Source organism: Vulpes vulpes, chromosome 2, assembly GCF_048418805.1.
Source record: "Vulpes vulpes isolate BD-2025 chromosome 2, VulVul3, whole genome shotgun sequence".
NCBI classification, from domain to species: Eukaryota; Metazoa; Chordata; class Mammalia; order Carnivora; family Canidae; genus Vulpes; species Vulpes vulpes.
The window spans coordinates 3,494,767-3,513,456 of record NC_132781.1 but is presented as its reverse complement, the minus strand read 5'-3'; the positions used below and the strand labels follow the sequence as shown (position 1 = coordinate 3,513,456).

General features: G+C 54.4%; 1 protein-coding gene across 1 annotated transcript in view; it reads left to right on the top strand.

Moving 5' to 3' along the window:
* PGS1 (phosphatidylglycerophosphate synthase 1) overlaps window positions 1–18,690 on the top strand; it is a 36,277-nt gene that overhangs the window by 1,766 nt on the left and 15,821 nt on the right. The window contains exons 2-7 of the mRNA XM_072746505.1: window positions 6,703–6,892; window positions 9,454–9,531; window positions 11,415–11,514; window positions 12,493–12,682; window positions 13,385–13,563; window positions 15,814–16,335. Of these exons, the coding sequence (XP_072602606.1) occupies window positions 6,703–6,892; window positions 9,454–9,531; window positions 11,415–11,514; window positions 12,493–12,682; window positions 13,385–13,563; window positions 15,814–16,335 (1,259 nt within the window). The remainder of the gene's footprint in view (window positions 1–6,702; window positions 6,893–9,453; window positions 9,532–11,414; window positions 11,515–12,492; window positions 12,683–13,384; window positions 13,564–15,813; window positions 16,336–18,690) is intronic.

Genomic DNA, 18,690 nt, shown 5'->3' with positions numbered 1-18,690 from the left:
TTTTTCCTCTTGGCCTTACCCCGTTTGCAGGTTTTCCTGACTCTGTGGCCTTGGTGTTTGGGGTTTCTCTGGGCTGTATGGCCACTCATCCTCTAGTGGTTGCTGACTTTCGTTTCTCCCCCATTGGTTGTACCTCGAAACTCCTCATTCCCCGAATGGTGTGGTTTCTTGTAACTCTGATCGTTGATTCATTGATAAGAGTTCTGTGTAGTCATGAGCTTAGACTTTTTCAGATTTTTAGCTTGCCAGTCTGACTCAACTGTTGGAGTGCCTGGTGAACCGTCGTGGCTAACAGGAGTGGAGAGCGGGCTCTTTCATTGCAGTGGTCTTCTTGTTAGTTGTAGTGACAGAGAACGCTACTTAAAGTTACTTCCAGTTAGTGATCTAGAAATACTGTTGTTTTTCTCTTGAGCAGGCATTTCGCTTGTTATTACTGTGGACTGCTAAGCTCATTCATTTATTCAGCATGCATGTAGCAAGCACTTCTGGGCTGTGTGCTAGGTACCGAGGAAGCAAAGATAAAGACCTAGCCTCATCTTCAGGATGCTCAGACCCATAAGCTGACAGTAATAGTAAGGTAAAGTAGAAGGTCATGGCAGCATCTACGAGGCCCAGCAGGAGGTCACGGAAAGCTTCTTGGTAGGGGTGATCTCAGAGCTGTAGTCTTGGAGAATAGGAGCAGGCTGGATAAAGAAGGGGGAGCTGGTGTTCAGGGGAGAGTGGTGTGGGCTGATGATTGTAGCCGCAGAGGTGGCAGTTCTGAGGTGCCACAGGTTTCCAGGAGCTGACTGGGGGTGCTGAGTAGGGATGGGGGAAAAGGGGGGGAGCCAGAGCAAGCTCGTCCTCCGGGCTGAGACCCAGGGAGGCAAGCTCTGAGATTGCCTGTCCAGTTTCCTTTGATGGTGGTGGTCTAGGCCTGAGGTGGTGCGGAGTGGAAGGGATTAGAGTCAGCTCTGGTGTGTGTGTGTGTGTGTGTGTAGGGAGACTTGGTTGACTGTACGGATGGAGGCACGCTTCACCAAAATGGGGGGTAAGAAAGAGGACTGGGTGTGGGGGGTGATGATAAGGTGAGTTTGGGCGCCTTAAGTTGTATCCAGGTGTGTCAGCAGAGGTGTCCAGTGTCCAGCCGACTGATGGGTCTGGAGCTGGGAACTGGAGGCGGCGGGGAAACAGTGCCTTGCAGTAGTGGGTTGGAGTCCTCAGACTCTAAATGACTCATTTGGAGTAGATGGGACTGAGGGGGAAACGTGTCAGGAGGGCGCTAGTTCCTAATCTTGAGCTTGCCTGCTATACAAGGAAATATTTTCTTTGTGGCCTCCTTCTCTAAAAAACCCAAACAAATGATTTTCAGCCTGAGCTGTATGTGCAGAAAGGGCTTCATTTTTGAGACTCAACTCCCATTTTCTCTTCGAGGTCTGTGTGTGTGTGTGTGTGTGTGTGAGGGTGAGGGTGAGGGTGAGAGGTGGTGAGGAGGTTCCTAACTTCCCTGAGTTCTGAGGGAGACAGATAACCAGAAGACCGTTCTTTCAGTTAGACATCTGACGTAGTGGCAGGTCAGCATGCTCCGGTTTAGCTTGTTAGTAGTTTCCACTCTGAGGGACCACCAGATTTCCAGAAATTACTTTTTTTCTGTGAACTTTGTGATGTTCATTACTCATTAAGAGTTTAGTAGAGCCATCTCTTGGTTTATTTATAGTAGTACAATGGGTGGGAGGGGGATATTTAGAATCAAAGCATAATTTCCCCAAATAATTCAAGTCTGATTTCACAGGGGATTGGAATAAGATTTACAACTGACAGATTTTGAAATTGTAGCTTTACTGAGTTCATATTAGCATGAGCATCCCCTGAACACGTTGCAGCTGGTGACGAATTAGGCTGGGTCAGGCAGTTGGGCGCTCCTAGAGAGATAGCTGCAAGCTCGGGATTAAAGTATTCTGATAGATAATCCACTTGTAAACATGTGATCTGATTCATGTAAACGAGTTCTTTTCAAGACTGCTGGGAAGTCCGGCTGGTCAAAGCCTTTGCATTAGTAGAACATGTGATGGGTTCTCGGCAGTCCCTTTGCTGTGCCTTCCACTCTGCCCCCTCCCCCGAGGTGCATTGTGGGTTACAGTTAGCCTTCTGGCCCCTGGATGTGATGGACTTCCTTTTGGGCAAGTCAAGAGGACAGTCATCTGGTCAGCATGTAGTCAGATGCTGGCAGCCTGGCCTCCCGTGCTGGACTTCTTGTGGGAGTTCAGCCGGCCGTTGGTCTTTTGTAACCTACGGGAATTCACACTCACTTCCCTTTCTTGGACTCTGGTGTTGCGTTAGTCAGGAAGGGCCGCCTGCTGCTGGGGACGCAGGAAGTATGGTGCCTTCACGTAGTCTGTTGAGTTCTTCTCAGGAAGTGCTATGACTGTTGCTCTTTTCTCCTCAGCTCACTTTCTGACGTTTAAATGTGCATGATTGAGGGGAGGAGGGGGGGGGGTTTCTTCAAAAGTAGTTTCTGAAAATATTGCAATCCACAGAACTTAGTTTCTTTTAAGAATTTCTTTCTTCATCATTTTGTACAGATTTGGATGGGATCCAAGCCACAGAGCTTGTACCACGAATCTTATCGTACAGTTCCAGAAGGGCTCATGGATTCAGAGCATGATGGAGCCCAGAGTGGGGGCCACTTGGCAAATGCCCCGTGTACGGTACGGGATGGAGGGTGGAACTCCTGTACCGTCTGCCGAGGATTTGTGCTTCGTGTAGGAAGATGGTCTTCCCGTATCACTGTGTTCTTTGTTCAGAGCCCCAGAGCCCCTCTTTTAAAAAGACCCCAAGAGGTTGGCCAGCTTACTTTTCCCACTGGTGGTGGGTGATGGGTGAGGCTCTGTGCCCTGGGGGGCAGGCCTGTGTCCTCTGAGGCAAAGGGGCCGTGGAGGGGATGCGTGAAGGTAAAGTGTAGACCTGCGTGTAATTCTTTCTTTATTGGCACCTCACCGCTGGCCACGTAGGAACTTGGTTGGACCTCCAGGCACATCGTTGCACATCCAGACAAAGAAAAAACGCAAGGTGTGCCAGTATTTTTCCATGGAGCACATGCAGCTTCAAGATGTTTGGTGAAATGGAAAACTCCAGTCTCCCTGCAAAAAGGAGAAATGCCTTCTCTTTTCCCTGAGGCTCCCTGTGGCAATAGCTGTTTGGTTGTGTCTCAGCGGCTCTTCTGCTCTGTTTCCGAATGGCTGGTTATTCTGAACTAAATCCCACTGCCTTCTCATGCCTGGCGGGAGGTCTGGGGTGCCTGTCCCACCTCAGACTGTCCTGGGGACAGGCAGGCTTCCGCTGTCTTTACTTAGTGCCCCCCCACCCCAACATCCAGGGGCTCAACGGACAAGAGCATCCTTAGTCAAGGCAGTTCAGATGTGGATTTCTCTTGTAGAGATGGTCGGAGACATGTCCCACCCCTCCGTACCCTCCTCCCTTCTTGTTCCCTGTGCCCTCCTAGAGCCGCCCTGAAGCCTTACCCTTACTCTGCCCACACAGGTTTCTCCATGGGTGGAGAAAGGGCCCGAGGTCAGGGGTCTTCACTTAGACCCTGCCTGCTCCCCAGATTCCACGAGAAGCCTTAAATCCCATGGCTGAACCCGTCCCCACAGTCAGGTGTCCCGTGGGTGGCTGGAGCCTGTCCTTCATGGAGCCTGCTGGTTCGTTTCCCCATTAGGGCTATTGGCCAGAGATCTGTTTGCTTTGTTTGCTGTTGCTGCCTCTTCCGCCCGCTCGCTGGAGCGTCCCTAGGGGCTTGCCCTGGCCCCTGTTCTCCAACCATGATATTTGTGAGTCGGCCGACGCTATTATCTGGTCCCCTACCCCCACCACTTCCTCTTTTTTGTAACTAGAAATGGGAGCTAGATGGTCTTAGAAAGATGATTCAGGGGAGTCCAGGTCTAGGTGTGGAAACCGGTGTGTGTGCTGGTTGAGTTCTCTGAATGGTGTGTGTGATCTGGCTCTGCTTTTTTGGTAAAGTAACCACAGCTCCTCAGATCTCTCGGGGCTTCAGTTCCTGACCTGGGATATGTGGTTTCTTAGTAAGCCAAGAAGGGGTGAGGGGACTTGCCTGTGCAGGTGGTCGCCCCCAGAGACTGGGGTTATTGTGCGCTGGGGGTGCTGCTAGCACCAGGAGCAACCTTTTCTGGGAAGATTCCCAGGAGTTAGGCTGTGGAAAGCGGGAACTAACCCCCCGTGGGCTTTTGGCTGAGGCGAAAGAAAAGAATGAGAAAGAATGAGCCCCTAAGCAGACTTGGGCTTGGCTACTTCTGTCCTGGCTGAAGCACTTCAGTTAGATTTTGAGTGTCACCTGTCCAGATATGGTTTTCCCAACGTCCGTGCTGTCACCGGGGGGGCCTTCATAAAATGCTTTGCTCCTCAGAGTGCCTTCCTCTTTGGGTGCATAAAATTGCCAGTCCAGGGTTGGGTCTCCCCTGCACGACTCCTGCTCCGATTTGGCTTTCAGCTCCTCCTCTCTAGCAAAAATAAACCTGTCAGTACACAGATTAAACAGGAAGCCAACATAAAAAAGCCCTCAACAAATCTTGGATGGAGGCCTTGATGGAACATTCCCAGGGAGAGCTGCCTGGCAGGGACGAGTCCTGCCCAAGGCAGCCCGGGGCCCGGAGCCTGGCCCGCCTGAGCCTGCCCGGTACCTCCCCGGGGCAGGACGGGGCTGACGGTGGACCGAGTTTGTGTGGGCGCGCGTGTCCATCCGTCCGTGTCCCCGTGTGTCTGTCCTCTGGCCTGGCTGTGGAGACCCTCCCGGGCTTTCCCGCTCATGGTGTTTGCCAGTGCCCACGTCTTCCATCTGCTCAGCCCTCCCTTGCCTGGAGCGGGCTCCCCTGCACACCCCTCTCAACACCACCACCTCCCCTGGCCGGACACTCGAAGCACACGTCCTGCACATGTCCACCTTTAATTAATGGTGGCATTTTCTCTTATGTTGTTCTTAGATGACTTCAGGTGTGTAAGCCTGCGAGGCTGCCAGGTTTGGGGGGGCTGGGGCTGGACTGCTCTTCCCTTGTGCCCCCGCAGGACAGGACAGTGCTCACCCGATGCCTGGGGGCGCGGCCCGAGTCCACATGTGCCCTCCCTGGGTTGCTGTGTGCCGAGGACAAGTCTCTGCAGCCTCCTTCTGGGGAGCCGCTTGGAGGCTGCTGGCCCCTGGGCGGGATGTGTGGACTGACGGCGTGGCCCCGGGTAGGGGGGGTGTGCGGGCGCCCTGGTTCTTTTCCATACAGGCTGAGAGAGGATGAGTGCCGCGAGCCTTGGAGATCCGTTGGTGTGGTGGTGCTGTGGGGTTTTCCACCTCAAATAGACCATGTTTAATTAATGAATATTAGACTTTAGGCCCCCTCTGGGGCTTCAAATTGATAGAGTGTTGTGCAGACTTTCCCATTGTGTCGTGGTTTTCCACTGGCCTGAAGGATCCTTCCCTCTCCTCCTAGAAGTGAGCTTTGAGCACAGCAGGAGTGAGGCCCATGGTTTGGGGGAAATGGGGCAGCACTCCCTCGTTTACATGTCTAGGCCTTTCATTTGCAAGCTGCTGCTCATCACCTGGAAGCCAGAGAACGTCAGCAGGCTGGGGTCACCCCCTCTCTGAGCCAGCTCCCTCTGCATTGTGGGGCCCCAGGCCACTCCCTGACTTCCCAGGATCCAGAGAGCCGTTACCTTCCACTCGTTGACTTAAGTTTTCTTGGCTTAAGTTTTCTTGGCGTGAGTTGGCTGGGACCCACCAGTGGGCTTTCTGGGAAGCACAGCTGTGGGCCATCTGGCATCTGCGTAGGGACGTTTGCGGGCCCTGGGAAGATTCACGCTTTATCATGAGGCAAGTGAATGAGGTCATCTTCCTGGAATCTGTGGCCCTTCAGGCCGTGGGGTGTTCAAGCGCCCTTTCCCCAGAGCCCCTCTTGGAGCTGCAGTAGAAGGGTATGCGGCGCAGCAGATTGGCCGGCTGCTGGAATTGAGATTAGGGTCGGGCTCTTGTGGGGCTCTGGGTGTGTTGCCCCTCCTCGTCCCCACGGGGGTGCCAGCGGCGGGGAGCAGACCTGCGGTTCCACCAGCAGGACCTCGGTGGCTGCTGTCTCTGCCAGCCTGGGGGTGCAGCTGTGTGTGAGACGAGCCCCGAGGACGAGGTGTCCAGGGCCGTGGGGGGAATTCTTGCCACTGCAGAGGTGCCCTCCGCCCCCACCCCAGGCTCCTCCTGTTCCAGCTCTTCTCTCCACATCGATTATTCAAGAGAAAACTTCGTTTTTCTGGGTCCTTCCCTGAATAAAAGCCTTGCTGATCTCTGTAGCCCTGCAGCTGGCAGCTGGGGTCCAGTGGTCGCGCTTATCCTAGACTCGCCTGGCTGCAGGTGGCCGTCCACGGCTCTCTGCAGGCCACTTTGGTTGGCACCTCGGGGTTAACCACGCAGTGGCTTCTGCGAGTTTACTTGTGGCTGCTCTAAATGTGGAGCTGTTTGGAACCAACTATATGTTTGGGGTTTATCTGTAGGTACCGGCACTGCTCAAGTTGCTCACCTAGTAGAGGCTGAAGGATGAGGCCTTTTGCAGAGTTTGACTTGGGCTCACTTAAAATAGCCCAGCAGATCTGAAACCATTCCCCTCTGTCCCCCAGTAATTGAGAGAGACCCTGAGGAAATGTTTGAGAAGTATGACCCTCTGTCTCTTTAACCAGGTCGCCATGGCTGTTGTTGGCTCCTCTGCTGTCCCCGGCTGTCCCCCAGGTCACCTCCCCTCCTTGCTGCCTGTGTCCAGAGGGCGTGCACAGGTTCCAGTGGATCCGGAACCTGGTCCCAGAGTTCGGGGTCTCCAGTTCCCACGTCAGGGTGCTTGCTTCCCCGGCAGAGTTTTTTGAGCTTATGAAGGTAAGTTGTGTCCACAGGTGAGAGGGATAGACATTTGAGTTACAGGCTTGGGGACATGAGGTTGGGTGAGTGCTGAGCAGAAGTGCCTTCTGTTCTGGAAGTTTCTGATGGCTGCTCGGCTCATTGGTGTGGGTTCTTCTCCCTATTAGGTTTTCAGCCTTACAAATGCTTGAGTTGTGCCGTCATCTGAGGCTCCCCTGCGTGGCTAATGTCTCAGGTAGAGTAGCTCAGTGTGTGGGCAGTGAGGGGCAGGTCCCAGATTTTGATTCTTACCCCAGGTTCATTCCCTCGGTTCTATCAGAAGGGAGGGTGGTGAGGGCGTGTGGGCGTCCTTGCTAACGATATCTGGGAAGAAAGGAACCTATTCTAGTCACGGCATGATAGGCCCCTCCTGCCCCTGCAAACATCACCAGAACACAGTGCTGTCATCTTGGTAGACTGGACGTACGGGGAATGAAGACCCAGCTGACCCCCGGAAGAGATTTGATATGTAGGAAGTGGCTGGAATTCTCTTGTTCGGTAAAGTGGCTTTACAGATCACTGGAAAATTTGGACACCTGGTTTTAGGACTTATGATCCCTGTTCTTTCCTGTGACTGTCTAAGGTTTGTGCCTTCTCTGTCCTGGTGGAGATGCTAACCTTTGCATTTGGGGGTGCTGAGCTTTGAGTACTCAGGTGTTCGTGTCCCATCTAGTTATTCGAGTTAAAACTGCTAATTGGGATATTGTGAAGCTGATCAGTTTTTATTAACGTGAACTCTCTGGGTTAGTGGTGATGTTAGAATTAAAATATGAGGTCAGGCAGGTGGAATGGTGGTAGATAATAGGAAGTAAATGTAGAAATTAATTTTTCTATACAATGAACTGTGCTTGATTTGAATAATAGCACATTCTCCTTTTGCCCTGTTGTTCTGTGGATCCACACTTAGCTTGATTTCTGACGAGCTCCTTCCAGAACGCAATTGGCTTGTGTGCGTGTGTGTCTGTGTATGTCTGTCCCCTGACTTCCCTGTGCTGCTCGTAGTCCTGTGTGTCCTTTTTGTGGAGAACTGATGTTAAGGTGGTTTGCTCTTTGCTCCTACTTGGTTATCTGTTTGGCTTGAAGAAACAGGTTTTGCAGAGGCAGTTCTTCGTGTTCTAGTCAGGCCTGGGTGAATGACTGGCTGAGTCTCCGCGTGGCCGTCCCCTGGCTGTGCACCTGCCCGGGTGGGGCCCTGGACGACAGGAAGGGCCCCGGGGCTTGGCCCAGCAGGCTGGGAGGAAGCCCTTTTCTCACGCCCTTTGAATGAGTCTCTGATGCAGGGATTGTGCCGAATGGGATGTGTCTCTTCCCTGGGCCCACGAAGCGGCCTTGTTCCCTGAGAGGGGAGCGCAGCCTGCCACCTGCCCAGCCTGCGAGCCCTCGTTCTAGCACCTGAGCCGAGGTGCCTGTTCCTGAGTCATCGATTGCTCTGTGTAATCGTGTTCCCTGCAGGCATTCTCTTCCCAAATAACAAGACAGAGGAGAAGGCGAACTTGGGAAATTGTCTTGTGCTTTCTGTGTGTGCAGGCCCTGTGCCCGTGTTTCTGGGCAGGCCCCGCAGGCTGTGGGTGCTGCGTCCCTGTCTGGTGGGAAAGCAGGTGTGTGTGTGTGTGTGCCCTGTTTCCTGCTTCCTGCCTCCCATGAGGCCTGGTCCTTCTGCGTCTCCTTCCAGAGCAAGACCTTTGAAAAAGCCACCCATCTTTCTGCCCCTGGCAGCCCCTCTGGGCAGGGTGCTTCGAGCTCTGGAGGGGGGGTCATTGTTCCCCACTGGAGCAGGTCTGCACACAGCACTCGGCCTCTTGACACTGTGGTCTTTGAGCACTGATCTGTTCTGTCTTGGTGCCTGGGGCCTGGTCTGTGCTTCAGTGCTTGCTTATTGTGAGACCCAGCCACGCAGGTGGCAGGTGCAGATGGGAGTGCCGTGACGTGCCGTTTGGCACCCCCACTCCCCTCCCCTGCCCCTCAGGGACAGCTCTTGGTGGCTTGTGCCCTGCTTGTGCCCTACATGCCCCCGGGGCAGTGAACGGGCCATGGTCTGCACTCTGGGTGACTCCTGCTTTCATCTCAGTACATTGTGGACATGACGTCAGGTCGCTGTCACAGACCTCCTTCATTCTTTTGATGGCTGCATCATGTCTCGTGCAGTTAGGTCTTGTCTTTAAGGGGGAGGATTTTATTATTTGTTTATTTAGCTTTTAAAAAGATTTTTTAATTTATTCGTGAGAGACACGGAGAGAGGCAGAGACATAGGCAGAGGGAGAAGCAGCCTTCCTCCCCATGGGGAGCCCGATACAGGACTCGATCCCAGGAGCCTGGGATCACGACTTGAGCCGAAGGCAGACAGCCGCTGAACTACCCAGGTACCCCAGGGGGAGGATTTTATCAGGATTGTGGGTCATTATTTGGGAGGGCACCATTAGCGTTTGGGCTCAATTCTTATACCAGTTGGAGAAGGTGTAGGATAGTTCAGTCCGAGGCGTTACTTGTTTGATTTTCTCAGTAGCTGTGGAAGCGATGACTGACTTGTTTTCCTCTTTCAGGGCCAGATCAAAGTGGCCAAGAGACGGGTGGTGATGGCATCTCTCTACCTGGGGACAGGTCCTTTGGAACAGGAACTGGTAAGGTTTGAGGTGGGATGGTCCCCAAGGCAGCAGTGAATCACCCTGAACCCCCTGACTGCGTGGTGCTGTGGAGTTGAGGTTGAGCTGCCTTTTCTTGGCCTTCGCCTCACAGCCAGCTGCTGGTTGTTGTTGGCCATGTCAGGAGGGCCAGTGAAGGGTTCGGGGAGGGCTAATCCTCATTTGCATGTCTTCCCCACCCTGCACAGGGGTTCCTAGGCTGCTCTGTCTGCTGGTCCAGGGCTCAGCAAACTACAATCCGTTGCCTGTTTTTGTATGGCCTGTGTGTTAAGAATAGTTTTTGCATTTTCAAATGACTAGAAAAAAAATCAAAAGGAGGAGAATATTTGTGATGCAGGAAAAGCACGTGAAATTCAGATATCTTGTCCATAAGTAAAACTTTATTGGAACACAGCTCTGCTCACTCACACACATATTGTCTGTCGCTGCTGTTTTGCTACAATGGCAGAACTGAGTAGTTGTGACAGACTGTCTGGCCCACAAGGCCCAGAATATTTACTGTCTGGCCCTTTGCAGAAAAGATTTTCCAACCTTGTGCTAGGCAAACGAACCGAAGCACAGGTCGGGCTGGGGTCAGGTGCCAGGTCTGTGGCCCTTCTTGTTCTACCTGCACTTGTTGTCACGCTACACTTATCACCTGCAGTGAGATTGGAGGGGGGAGGGTGGGAAGTGCCAAAAACCGCCGTTTTTGCACAGGACATGCTTCTTGCGGCGTGAGTCCAGCACACATTGTGGTGCGGGGGCATAGTCTCTGGGCTGACTTAACGTGAGTGTGGGCGAGACCGTGCTGTTGTCTGCATCTTGGGATGGCTTTCTGCTCTGAGGCTGTGAAATGAGTCTGGCACCCACAGTGTTTTCTCTGGGTTCAACCTTGCCTGGAAACCCACAGGTTGGAGCTGGGAAATACCAGGGATTGGCTGCAGAGAATGGGGGGTGGAGTGGGTCAGCAGAAGCACTTCTGTCCTTTCCTCTCCCTCCCTGAGAGGGAGGTCTCCCTCTGTCTTCAGGACATGCTTTTAGCTACAAGCTCGGGAAGCCTGTTTGTTCTTCTGAGAGAACAATGTCCTGTCCAATCCATGGAGAGTGGCCAGTGGGCAGGTTGTGTCTTGGATTCATTGGTTCAGCAAATATTTACTGAGTGCTGTCCGTGTGTAGGCACTGTTTGCTGTGTGTCTGTGGGGATTTTCTGTTGAAACGTGTGAGAGCTGGTGTCTTAGAGTTTTTCCAAAGGTGGCAAGCTCCGGACTGCTACGGCAGCATATCTCTGACCCACAGACCCTCTGTTCTGAGAGGCCTGGCTGGACAAGGGTGCCAGCGGTACCTTCTGGTTCCTTTTACTGGTCTCAGATGAAGGAGTCTCCTGGTGTTGACTCTCGAGCACTCATGGTGCGGATGTGTGTTCCAAGAGGATGTGGGGGGGCCGGGTGTGCATTACCTGTTACCTGGCAAGTTGATCCTTTTTTGTTGTTGTTAAAGTAGGCTCCACACCCAGTGTGGCACTCCATGTGGGGCTTTTTTTTTTTTTTTTAAAGATCTTCTTTATTTATTCATGAGAGAGACACAGAGAGAGAGAGAGGCACAGACACAGGCAGAGGGAGAAGCAGGCTCCACGCAGGGAGCCCGATGTGGGACTCGATCCTGGGTTTCCAGGATCACACCCTGGGCCGAAGGCAGGCGCCAAACCGCTGAGCCACCCTGGCTGCCCTCGATGTGGGGCTTCAATTCACAACCCTGAGATCAAGACCTGAGGCGACAACCAAGAGTCGGACTGAGCCACCCAGGTGCCCCTCGATCCTTTTTTTAATACGTAATCATCTTTTTGGATCTTATACTTCTGTTCTTTGGGATTCTTTCCTTGATAGGTAGATTGTCTGGAAAGCACTCTGGAAAAGTCACTCCAAGCCAAGTTCCCTTCAGACCTCAAGGTGTCCATCCTCTTGGACTTCACACGGGGCTCAAGAGGTGGGTCTGGTGCACCCTCTGCCCTGACATTTCCCCTTTCAGAGCCCTGTTTCAGGAGTGACACTCTTGCCACCCCCCGCGCCCGCCCCAGGCAGAGGCAAGGCTGTTTGAAGACGGCCCAGACAGCCTGGTTGTCCTGGTTGTCCGGCAGCATTCCTTCTGTAGCTGGAAGTGACTGGAAGCCCAAAGAAAAACAACTTAGGCTAAAGAGGCTGTTTTCAACTCCTATGACTGACCTGCTTTGGGCTGGTCAAGATTTGGGGGTTTGGCCAGTCACCAGGACCCATCTGCTGGCCCTCCTTCCTTTGGGCTGGCTTTATTTTCAGGCTCCACATGGTGGCCTTGGCAGCCCCGGGCCTGGCTACCCATGACATTGTGTCCATCGGAAGAGAGCCTGCTTCCTGAGGGTTCAGACTGGAGCTCCCAGAGTGGCCTGCTGTGGGCCATGCACCAGGGGCTATGCGTGTGCTGACCAGCCCAGCCCAAGCCTGGGTGCCTTCTCATGGAGCAGGGCAAGGGTTCTGTGTGGGTAGAGCCATCATTACCCAGGGTAGGAATGCCAAGGGCAGAGGAGGGTGGAACCCCTAGGAGGAGATGGGGGTATAGTTCCCAACAGGAGAATGATTGGGTGCCGGCTACTAGAATAGCAGATGTCTGCGGCTCCACCCACTCCAGTCTTGTTCTGAGATGTGGCGGTGTCCAGAGCAGAATTTGGTCTGAGGTCCTCCGGCCTGTGATGGTGCCAGACAGAATAGTGGCATGCCCAGCCCATGGAGAGTGGCCAGTGGGCAGGTTGTGTCTTGGATTCATTGGTTTAGCAAATATTTACTGAGTGCTGTCCGTGTGTAGGCATTCTGGCCATTTCATGGGCGGCACAGGCAAACGTGGGCCCTGGTAGGCAGTTCCTCCCCCGCGGGCCGGGTATCTTTCCTGGTGTGAATAGCCTGTCCTTTCTCTTCTGCTCGCCCACGTATTTAGGTAGGAAGAACTCCCGCACAATGCTGCTCCCGCTGTTACAGAGGTTTCCAGAACAGGTCCGCGTCTCTCTCTTCCACACTCCTAACCTCCGTGGTCTCCTCCGGCTCCTGATCCCTGAGCGCTTCAACGAGACCATTGGCCTGCAGCACATTAAAGTGTACCTCTTTGACAACAATATCATCTTGAGTGGGTGAGTTGGCTGCCTTCCATCAAGGACCTCCCCTCAATATCGGCCAGGGCAGAAGTTAGCAGGACACAGAGAAGGGGAAATCGGTCACCTCAGGCCTCAGGAACGTGGGCATATGTTTGTAGTCTGGTGGTCACACTACTGCCTCAGTGTCTTCCACGACACCCCACTCTGCTGTGGCTGCTGGCAGCCCATCGAGGGTGGTCAGAAGGGGGCCCTGGCTTCCTGAGCACTTCCTGGGTGCTAGCCAGTCCTCTGTGCCCACGTGTGCTGCTGCTGTGTTTAATCCTCGCAGAGACCCGTTTGGTGTTTTCCCTACTTCATACACGAGAGACTAGAGAGGATGAGTGACTTCATTGGGCAGAGCCAGGAACACAGAAGAAATGAACCGCAGAGCCAGGATGGCCGCCTGGGTCCTTTTGATTCTGAAACCTGGGCACTGGGGCTCAGCCCTGGTTGGGGGGGTAGTTGGTTTTGTGAGGGTCCCTCTTCTCTCAGCTGTCACCTCACCATCGAGACTCCGTGGCTTCCTCACTGTTGTCCCCTCATGCCACTCTTGTGCAAGTGGCCATGCTCAGGGGCGGCTGCCCTGTGGGGTCCTACGTGTTCGTTACTGCCCTGCTCCCACTGGCTCCCCTGCAGCCACTGTTGCCTGCTCTCCCGCCTGAGTCCTCACCCACCTCTTCCCCCCACCCCCCCCCGCAGTGCGAACCTGAGCGACTCCTACTTCACCAACCGCCAGGACCGCTACGTGTTCTTGCAGGACTGTCCCGAGATTGCAGACTTCTTCACGGAGCTGGTGGACGCAGTGGGGGATGTATCCCTGCAGTTGCAGGGGGATGACACAGTGCAGGTGGTGGAGGGGATGGTGCATCCTTACAAAGGTAGGGTCCTGAGCCCTGCTGCCCTCCCTAGCCTGGGGGAGGGTGGAGGTGAGGGCTGAGGAGAGTGCCCCTCTAGGAGCCCAGCCTCTGTCTGAGGCCAGACAGAGGTGACTCACTGGCCACCAGGCATGCTCTGTGGGTCCGGGGAAGGTGGGAGTGTGGGCTTTGGCCTGTGCCTGGGGGAGGGAGCCAGGGGCCTGCCCTGCACTTACAGGAAGCAGCCTGCTAACTGGCCTCCCCGGGGCCAGTTCCCCAGTGGGGAGCCCCGGGGCTCTGTGGCTCTCAGCTCCACTGAGGTCTGTGGCCTCCTGCCTGGAAAGTGAAATGGGAGAGCCCTCAGCTCTGCTCCCTGGAAACAGGCAGACCCTGGCAGCTAGTGTTCCTGGGGGCATTTGCATTCCTCTGATTCCTGTGGCTTCCTGGTGGCCTTTGGGAAGGCCCACTGCTGAATTTGCAACAGTGTCAGCAATGTGGGGAGGGGTAAAGCCTGACCTTATAAGGAGAAGAGCCCCTCTCCTGGGTGCAGGGAGCGCGGGCCCTGGAACCAGTCTGTGATCTGGGTGTCTGCTTTGCCTGCTGCCAGCCTGGATGCTCAGTTGTTATTATGATATTTTGAATTTTTATCAATAAAAAATTCGTGGAAATTTGTTTTCTCTTGTATGAGTACCTACGTATAATTCTCAATTTTACCCTTTGGCTCACAAAGCCTGAAATACTTAACATCTGGCCCATACCAGAAACACTGGCCGACCCCTGCCTAACTTTATAGGCCAGGCATGAATGTGCGGAGAAGAGGGCCCCACTTTCTGGGAACGTTATGAGTCAATTTGCTTGGGGGGCAGGTGAGGGCGCCTGGGCCCGCATAGATATGCTCGGGAGCAGGGCGACTCGAAGGAGCGAATGGAGGGATGCAGGGGACACTCAAGACCCTCGGAAGGATAGCCTGAGACATGGTGTGGCTGGAGGCTGCCCCCTCCCCTGTGGGTGCTGCTGTCAGGGAGGGAGGGCTCTCCTTGTCCCGGAGCCCATCCCCAGAGACACTCAGGTGTGGCCCTGTCCCCGGCCATGAGCGTGTCCTGCCCTGTTCCTCTCTGACTCTGGCTCAGCCTTTCCCAAGGCTTGCTATTTCCTCCTCCAGAGGGCCAGCTCTGGGCAGTTGCGGACGTTCTTGGTCTCCCATCATTGTCACCCTGCAAACTGCTGCTCTTTACCTCCTCCCAGTTTGCACTGCATTTGGGTTTTATCCTCCCTTCTCAGTTGGATGCTGGCTTGTTAGTGTTCAGTGACAGCATTTATGCTCAGTTCTCATCCGTCCAGTGTGTCGAGACAGCCACCCGCCCTAGCTTGCCTGTCCATGCACCCCACCTTGGGGACCCTGCTCCCACGATCCCACTGTGTGGCGCTTGCTCAGCCCATAGTTGTGCCCATGCTCGCATTCACACTCACTCACATGTTCCTTTGTTGTTAGCCTGTCTCACTGAAGTGCAGTGTGCATGCTGAACACCAGCCTCAGGTGTGCAGTCCACATGTGTGTGCAAGATGGGCCGGCTCCTGGAAGCCCCCTCCGGTCCCCTCTCAGGTGCTGTGCCCCAAGGTCCCGCTCCCTTGATTTCTGTCACCCTCAAGTAGTCTGGTCTGTTTTTTGAATTTTTTTTTTAAAGATTTTACTTTTTCATGAGAGACACAGGGAGAGAGAAAGAGAGAGAGAGAGAGAGAGAGAGAAAGGGGCAGAGACGCAGGCAGAGAGAAGCAGGTTCCATGCAGGGATCCTGACTTGGGACTCGATCCCTGGTCTCTAGGATCAGGCCCTGGGCTGAAGGCGGCACTAAACCACTGAGCCACCCAGGCTGCCCAGTGTTTTTTTAACTTTTTATAGGGGCACCCGGCTGGCTCTGTTGGTAGAGCATGCGACTCTTGATCTCAAGGTCGTGAGTTCGAGCTCCATGTTGGGTGTGGAGATGACTTAACAAAATTGTTAAAAAAAAAAAAAAAAAAGAATTTTTTGTAAGTGGAACTGGTAGGGGCCTTTTCACGTTCCTTGGCAGCAGGTTCTTTATGACCTTTCCTTGGACGATGAACCTGAGGAGGAGCCTCTCTTGGGGCCGGGGGTCTGTGCTCAATCGAAGCCTGTGGGTAGATGGTCAGGTGGGGCATCTGCACTGGCCTGTTTTGTGCCGTGTCCCTGTGCCAGGCAGGAGCCCAGAGCCCCCACTTTGCTCCTTCACCTTTTCCTCCTGTGTGTCCCTGCAGGTGACCGGGCCGCGTACTGCAGGGCAGCCAACAAGAGGGTTATGGATGTGATAAACTCAGCTCGGGCCCGCCAGCAAGTGTTGCACGCCCAGACCTTCCATGGCGACTCCCTTTTGACTCAGGAGGACGCAGCAGCTGCTGGGGACCGGAGGCCAGCCCCCGATACCTGGATTTACCCGTTGATCCAGATGAAGCCCTTTGAGATCCAGATTGACGAGATTGTCACTGAGACCCTGCTGACAGAGGCTGAGCGGGGCGCCAAGGTCTACCTCACCACTGGCTACTTCAATCTGACCCAGGCCTACATGGACCTGGTCTTGGGCACGCGGGCTGAGTACCAGATCCTGCTGGCCTCCCCGGAGGTGAACGGCTTCTTCGGGGCCAAGGGGGTGGCGGGGGCCATCCCAGCTGCCTATGTGCACATTGAGCGGCAGTTCTACAGGGAGGTGTGCAGCCTGGGCCAGCAGGAGCGGGTCCAGCTGCAGGAGTACTGGCGGAGGGGCTGGACATTCCATGCCAAAGGTACGCGGTGGCCGGCTGGGGCTCAGGGTGTGGGGGCAGCCAGGGGGGTCATCCCCAATCCCGCCTCACCTGTCTGTGCTGGGCCCTCCTCCCATCTTGTCCTCCTGGCAGCCTTGCACACATGCCACAGCCTCCCAATCGGGAGCATTTGAGTTCTGCAGAGTTTTCTCTCTTCCGCTCGCAGAACTTCATGCCGATGACCTGGGTGGCTGTTTCAGGAAGCACGTGGAACTTCTGCGGGTGGGAAGAGGTGCGTGCGGTCACCTTCCCTGGTCATCAGTTTCTCCCACATTGGCTGTGACCTTCTCAGGGACAGAGGGTATGTCCCTGTCCCTGAGAATTTTTATTTGGTATTAAATGGTTTTTCAGTCTTTCCATCCCCACTGTGGTTCTTTCTGCTTGATGTGAATTCCCCACTTATTCCCCATAGCTGAGGAAGTTGAGGCCGTGTCCTTTCCATTCTGAGCGACACAGCACTGCCCATACGTGGGTCATGGTCTGAACTGTGTGTGGATTATGATCCTCCGCAGGCAATGGTGTGCATTCCTGGGGCAGCCCACACGTGCCATAATCCCAGGTCCGTGGTCTTAGGGATAATCGGGTTTCAAACCTTGTGCTCAGCAGAGGGATTATCCCTGCTGCTGCTTGATGTGTTAAGGGCACCTGCCTCTGGGGTGGAGTTACTCCTTCCGATGCTTCAGGGGCCACACGACCAGGTACTTAGTCCTGTGTCTGAAGAAGAGTGACCAACGCAGAGAGCCCCTGGCCATAAGTGACGTGTGTGGCTTTTCTGGGTTTCTCTTTGGTGGTCAGAGGTCTGTTTGACTCCCGTGCTGGTCCTGGAGTCTTGCGGAAGGGCTGATGGAGGAGGGGATGGGGTTACTCTGGTCTCTGGTCTTTGCCTGGGAGTCCAGGCTGTAGACAGCCATGGCCACTTAGCTGCGTTGTGTAGATTTGAGGTCATTTTGGAATCATTGGGTGGGTGGAACTCTCTTTTTTCTTACATCAGTGATTTTCACCTGGGGATATGTTAAAAGAAATACTAAAGCCTAGACTGCCTTATGTTTCTTGAATCCAGCTCCCTGGGGATTAATCCAATGTGGTGTATGTATATAGGTTTTTTAAGATTTTGTGTATTTGAGACACAGAGCACAAGCAGTGGGAGCGGCAGGCAGAGGAAGAGGGATAAGCAGACTCCCTGCTGAGCAGGGAGCCAAAGCAATGCGGTGGTGTGGGGGGGCCCCCTCAATCCCAGGACCCCGGGATCATAACCTGAGCTGAAGGAAGACACTTGACCACCTGAGCCACCTAGGTCCCCGCAATGTGTGTGTGTGTGTGTGTGTGTATGTGTGTGTGTGTGTGTGTTTAAACTCTCCAGGAGTTTCTGATGCCTTAAGAATCACTCTCACGTCTCGGAAGGATGGCCCTTCTGGTCTCTAGGGTGGTGGTTCCCGCTTCCTGCTAGGAGGCTCACATGCCTGTTCCTGCTAGGGCAGGTGGCATTGTGTTGTAGGGCTGAGCCAGGTAGGTGGTCAGATGCCTCAGGCAGGTAGGGCTAGCCAGCAAGGAGGTGTGGAAAATATTTCAGGATTGGTTTTGTTCCTTATGAGAATAGCCACGGTGCCCAAGCATGGAGTATTGAAGACTGACCTGGAAAGCAGGAGGAGCTTTGATTCTCAGAGGGGACGTGTGTGCCTGGGGAGCTGTGCAGGCGATGCCTCGACAGCACTCCCTCCTCGTCTGTTCTGTGGCACTTTGGGCTCCCCAGCTCAGCGTGGTCTGGTGGTTCTGACTGGGCTGTGGGTTATTTCCCTGATTCCCTGAACCAAGCAGCACTGATAAATGAGCAGTGACCCCCCCCCCCCCCTTACCGTTGAAACAGAAACACCCAACCGGCTCTTCCAGTGTGGCTCGCCTTTTCCCGGACAGGCATGCTTCTGCCCCACCCCGGGTGGGGCCTTGCACTCCGGGAGCACTGGATTAGTGGGGAAGGTCAGGAATCCCAGGGCACGTGTGCCTGTGAGTGTGAGAGTGCACGAGAAAGAGGGGATGGGGTACGTGAGCAGAGGAGCCTCACCTGAAGGCCAGGAGTCCGAGGTCAGAGATCACTCGGTATTGAGGTCAGCGGCCAGGGTCCTTTCCTGTGATTGTGATCAGTGTAGGGGGTCCTTAAGTCGGCCCCCTTTTCTGGTTCATTCCTGCATGCTCATTGTCCCCAGAGCAGCCTATGAGAGGAGCGAGCAGCCCAGGTGGTGGCAGGGGTGGGTGGCTGGGTTTACTGAGGCTCTCTGCAAGGCCTGTGCTGGGTACAGATGGTGTCTGTTTATGCCTGCCTGTGGCTGAGTAGCCCATAGC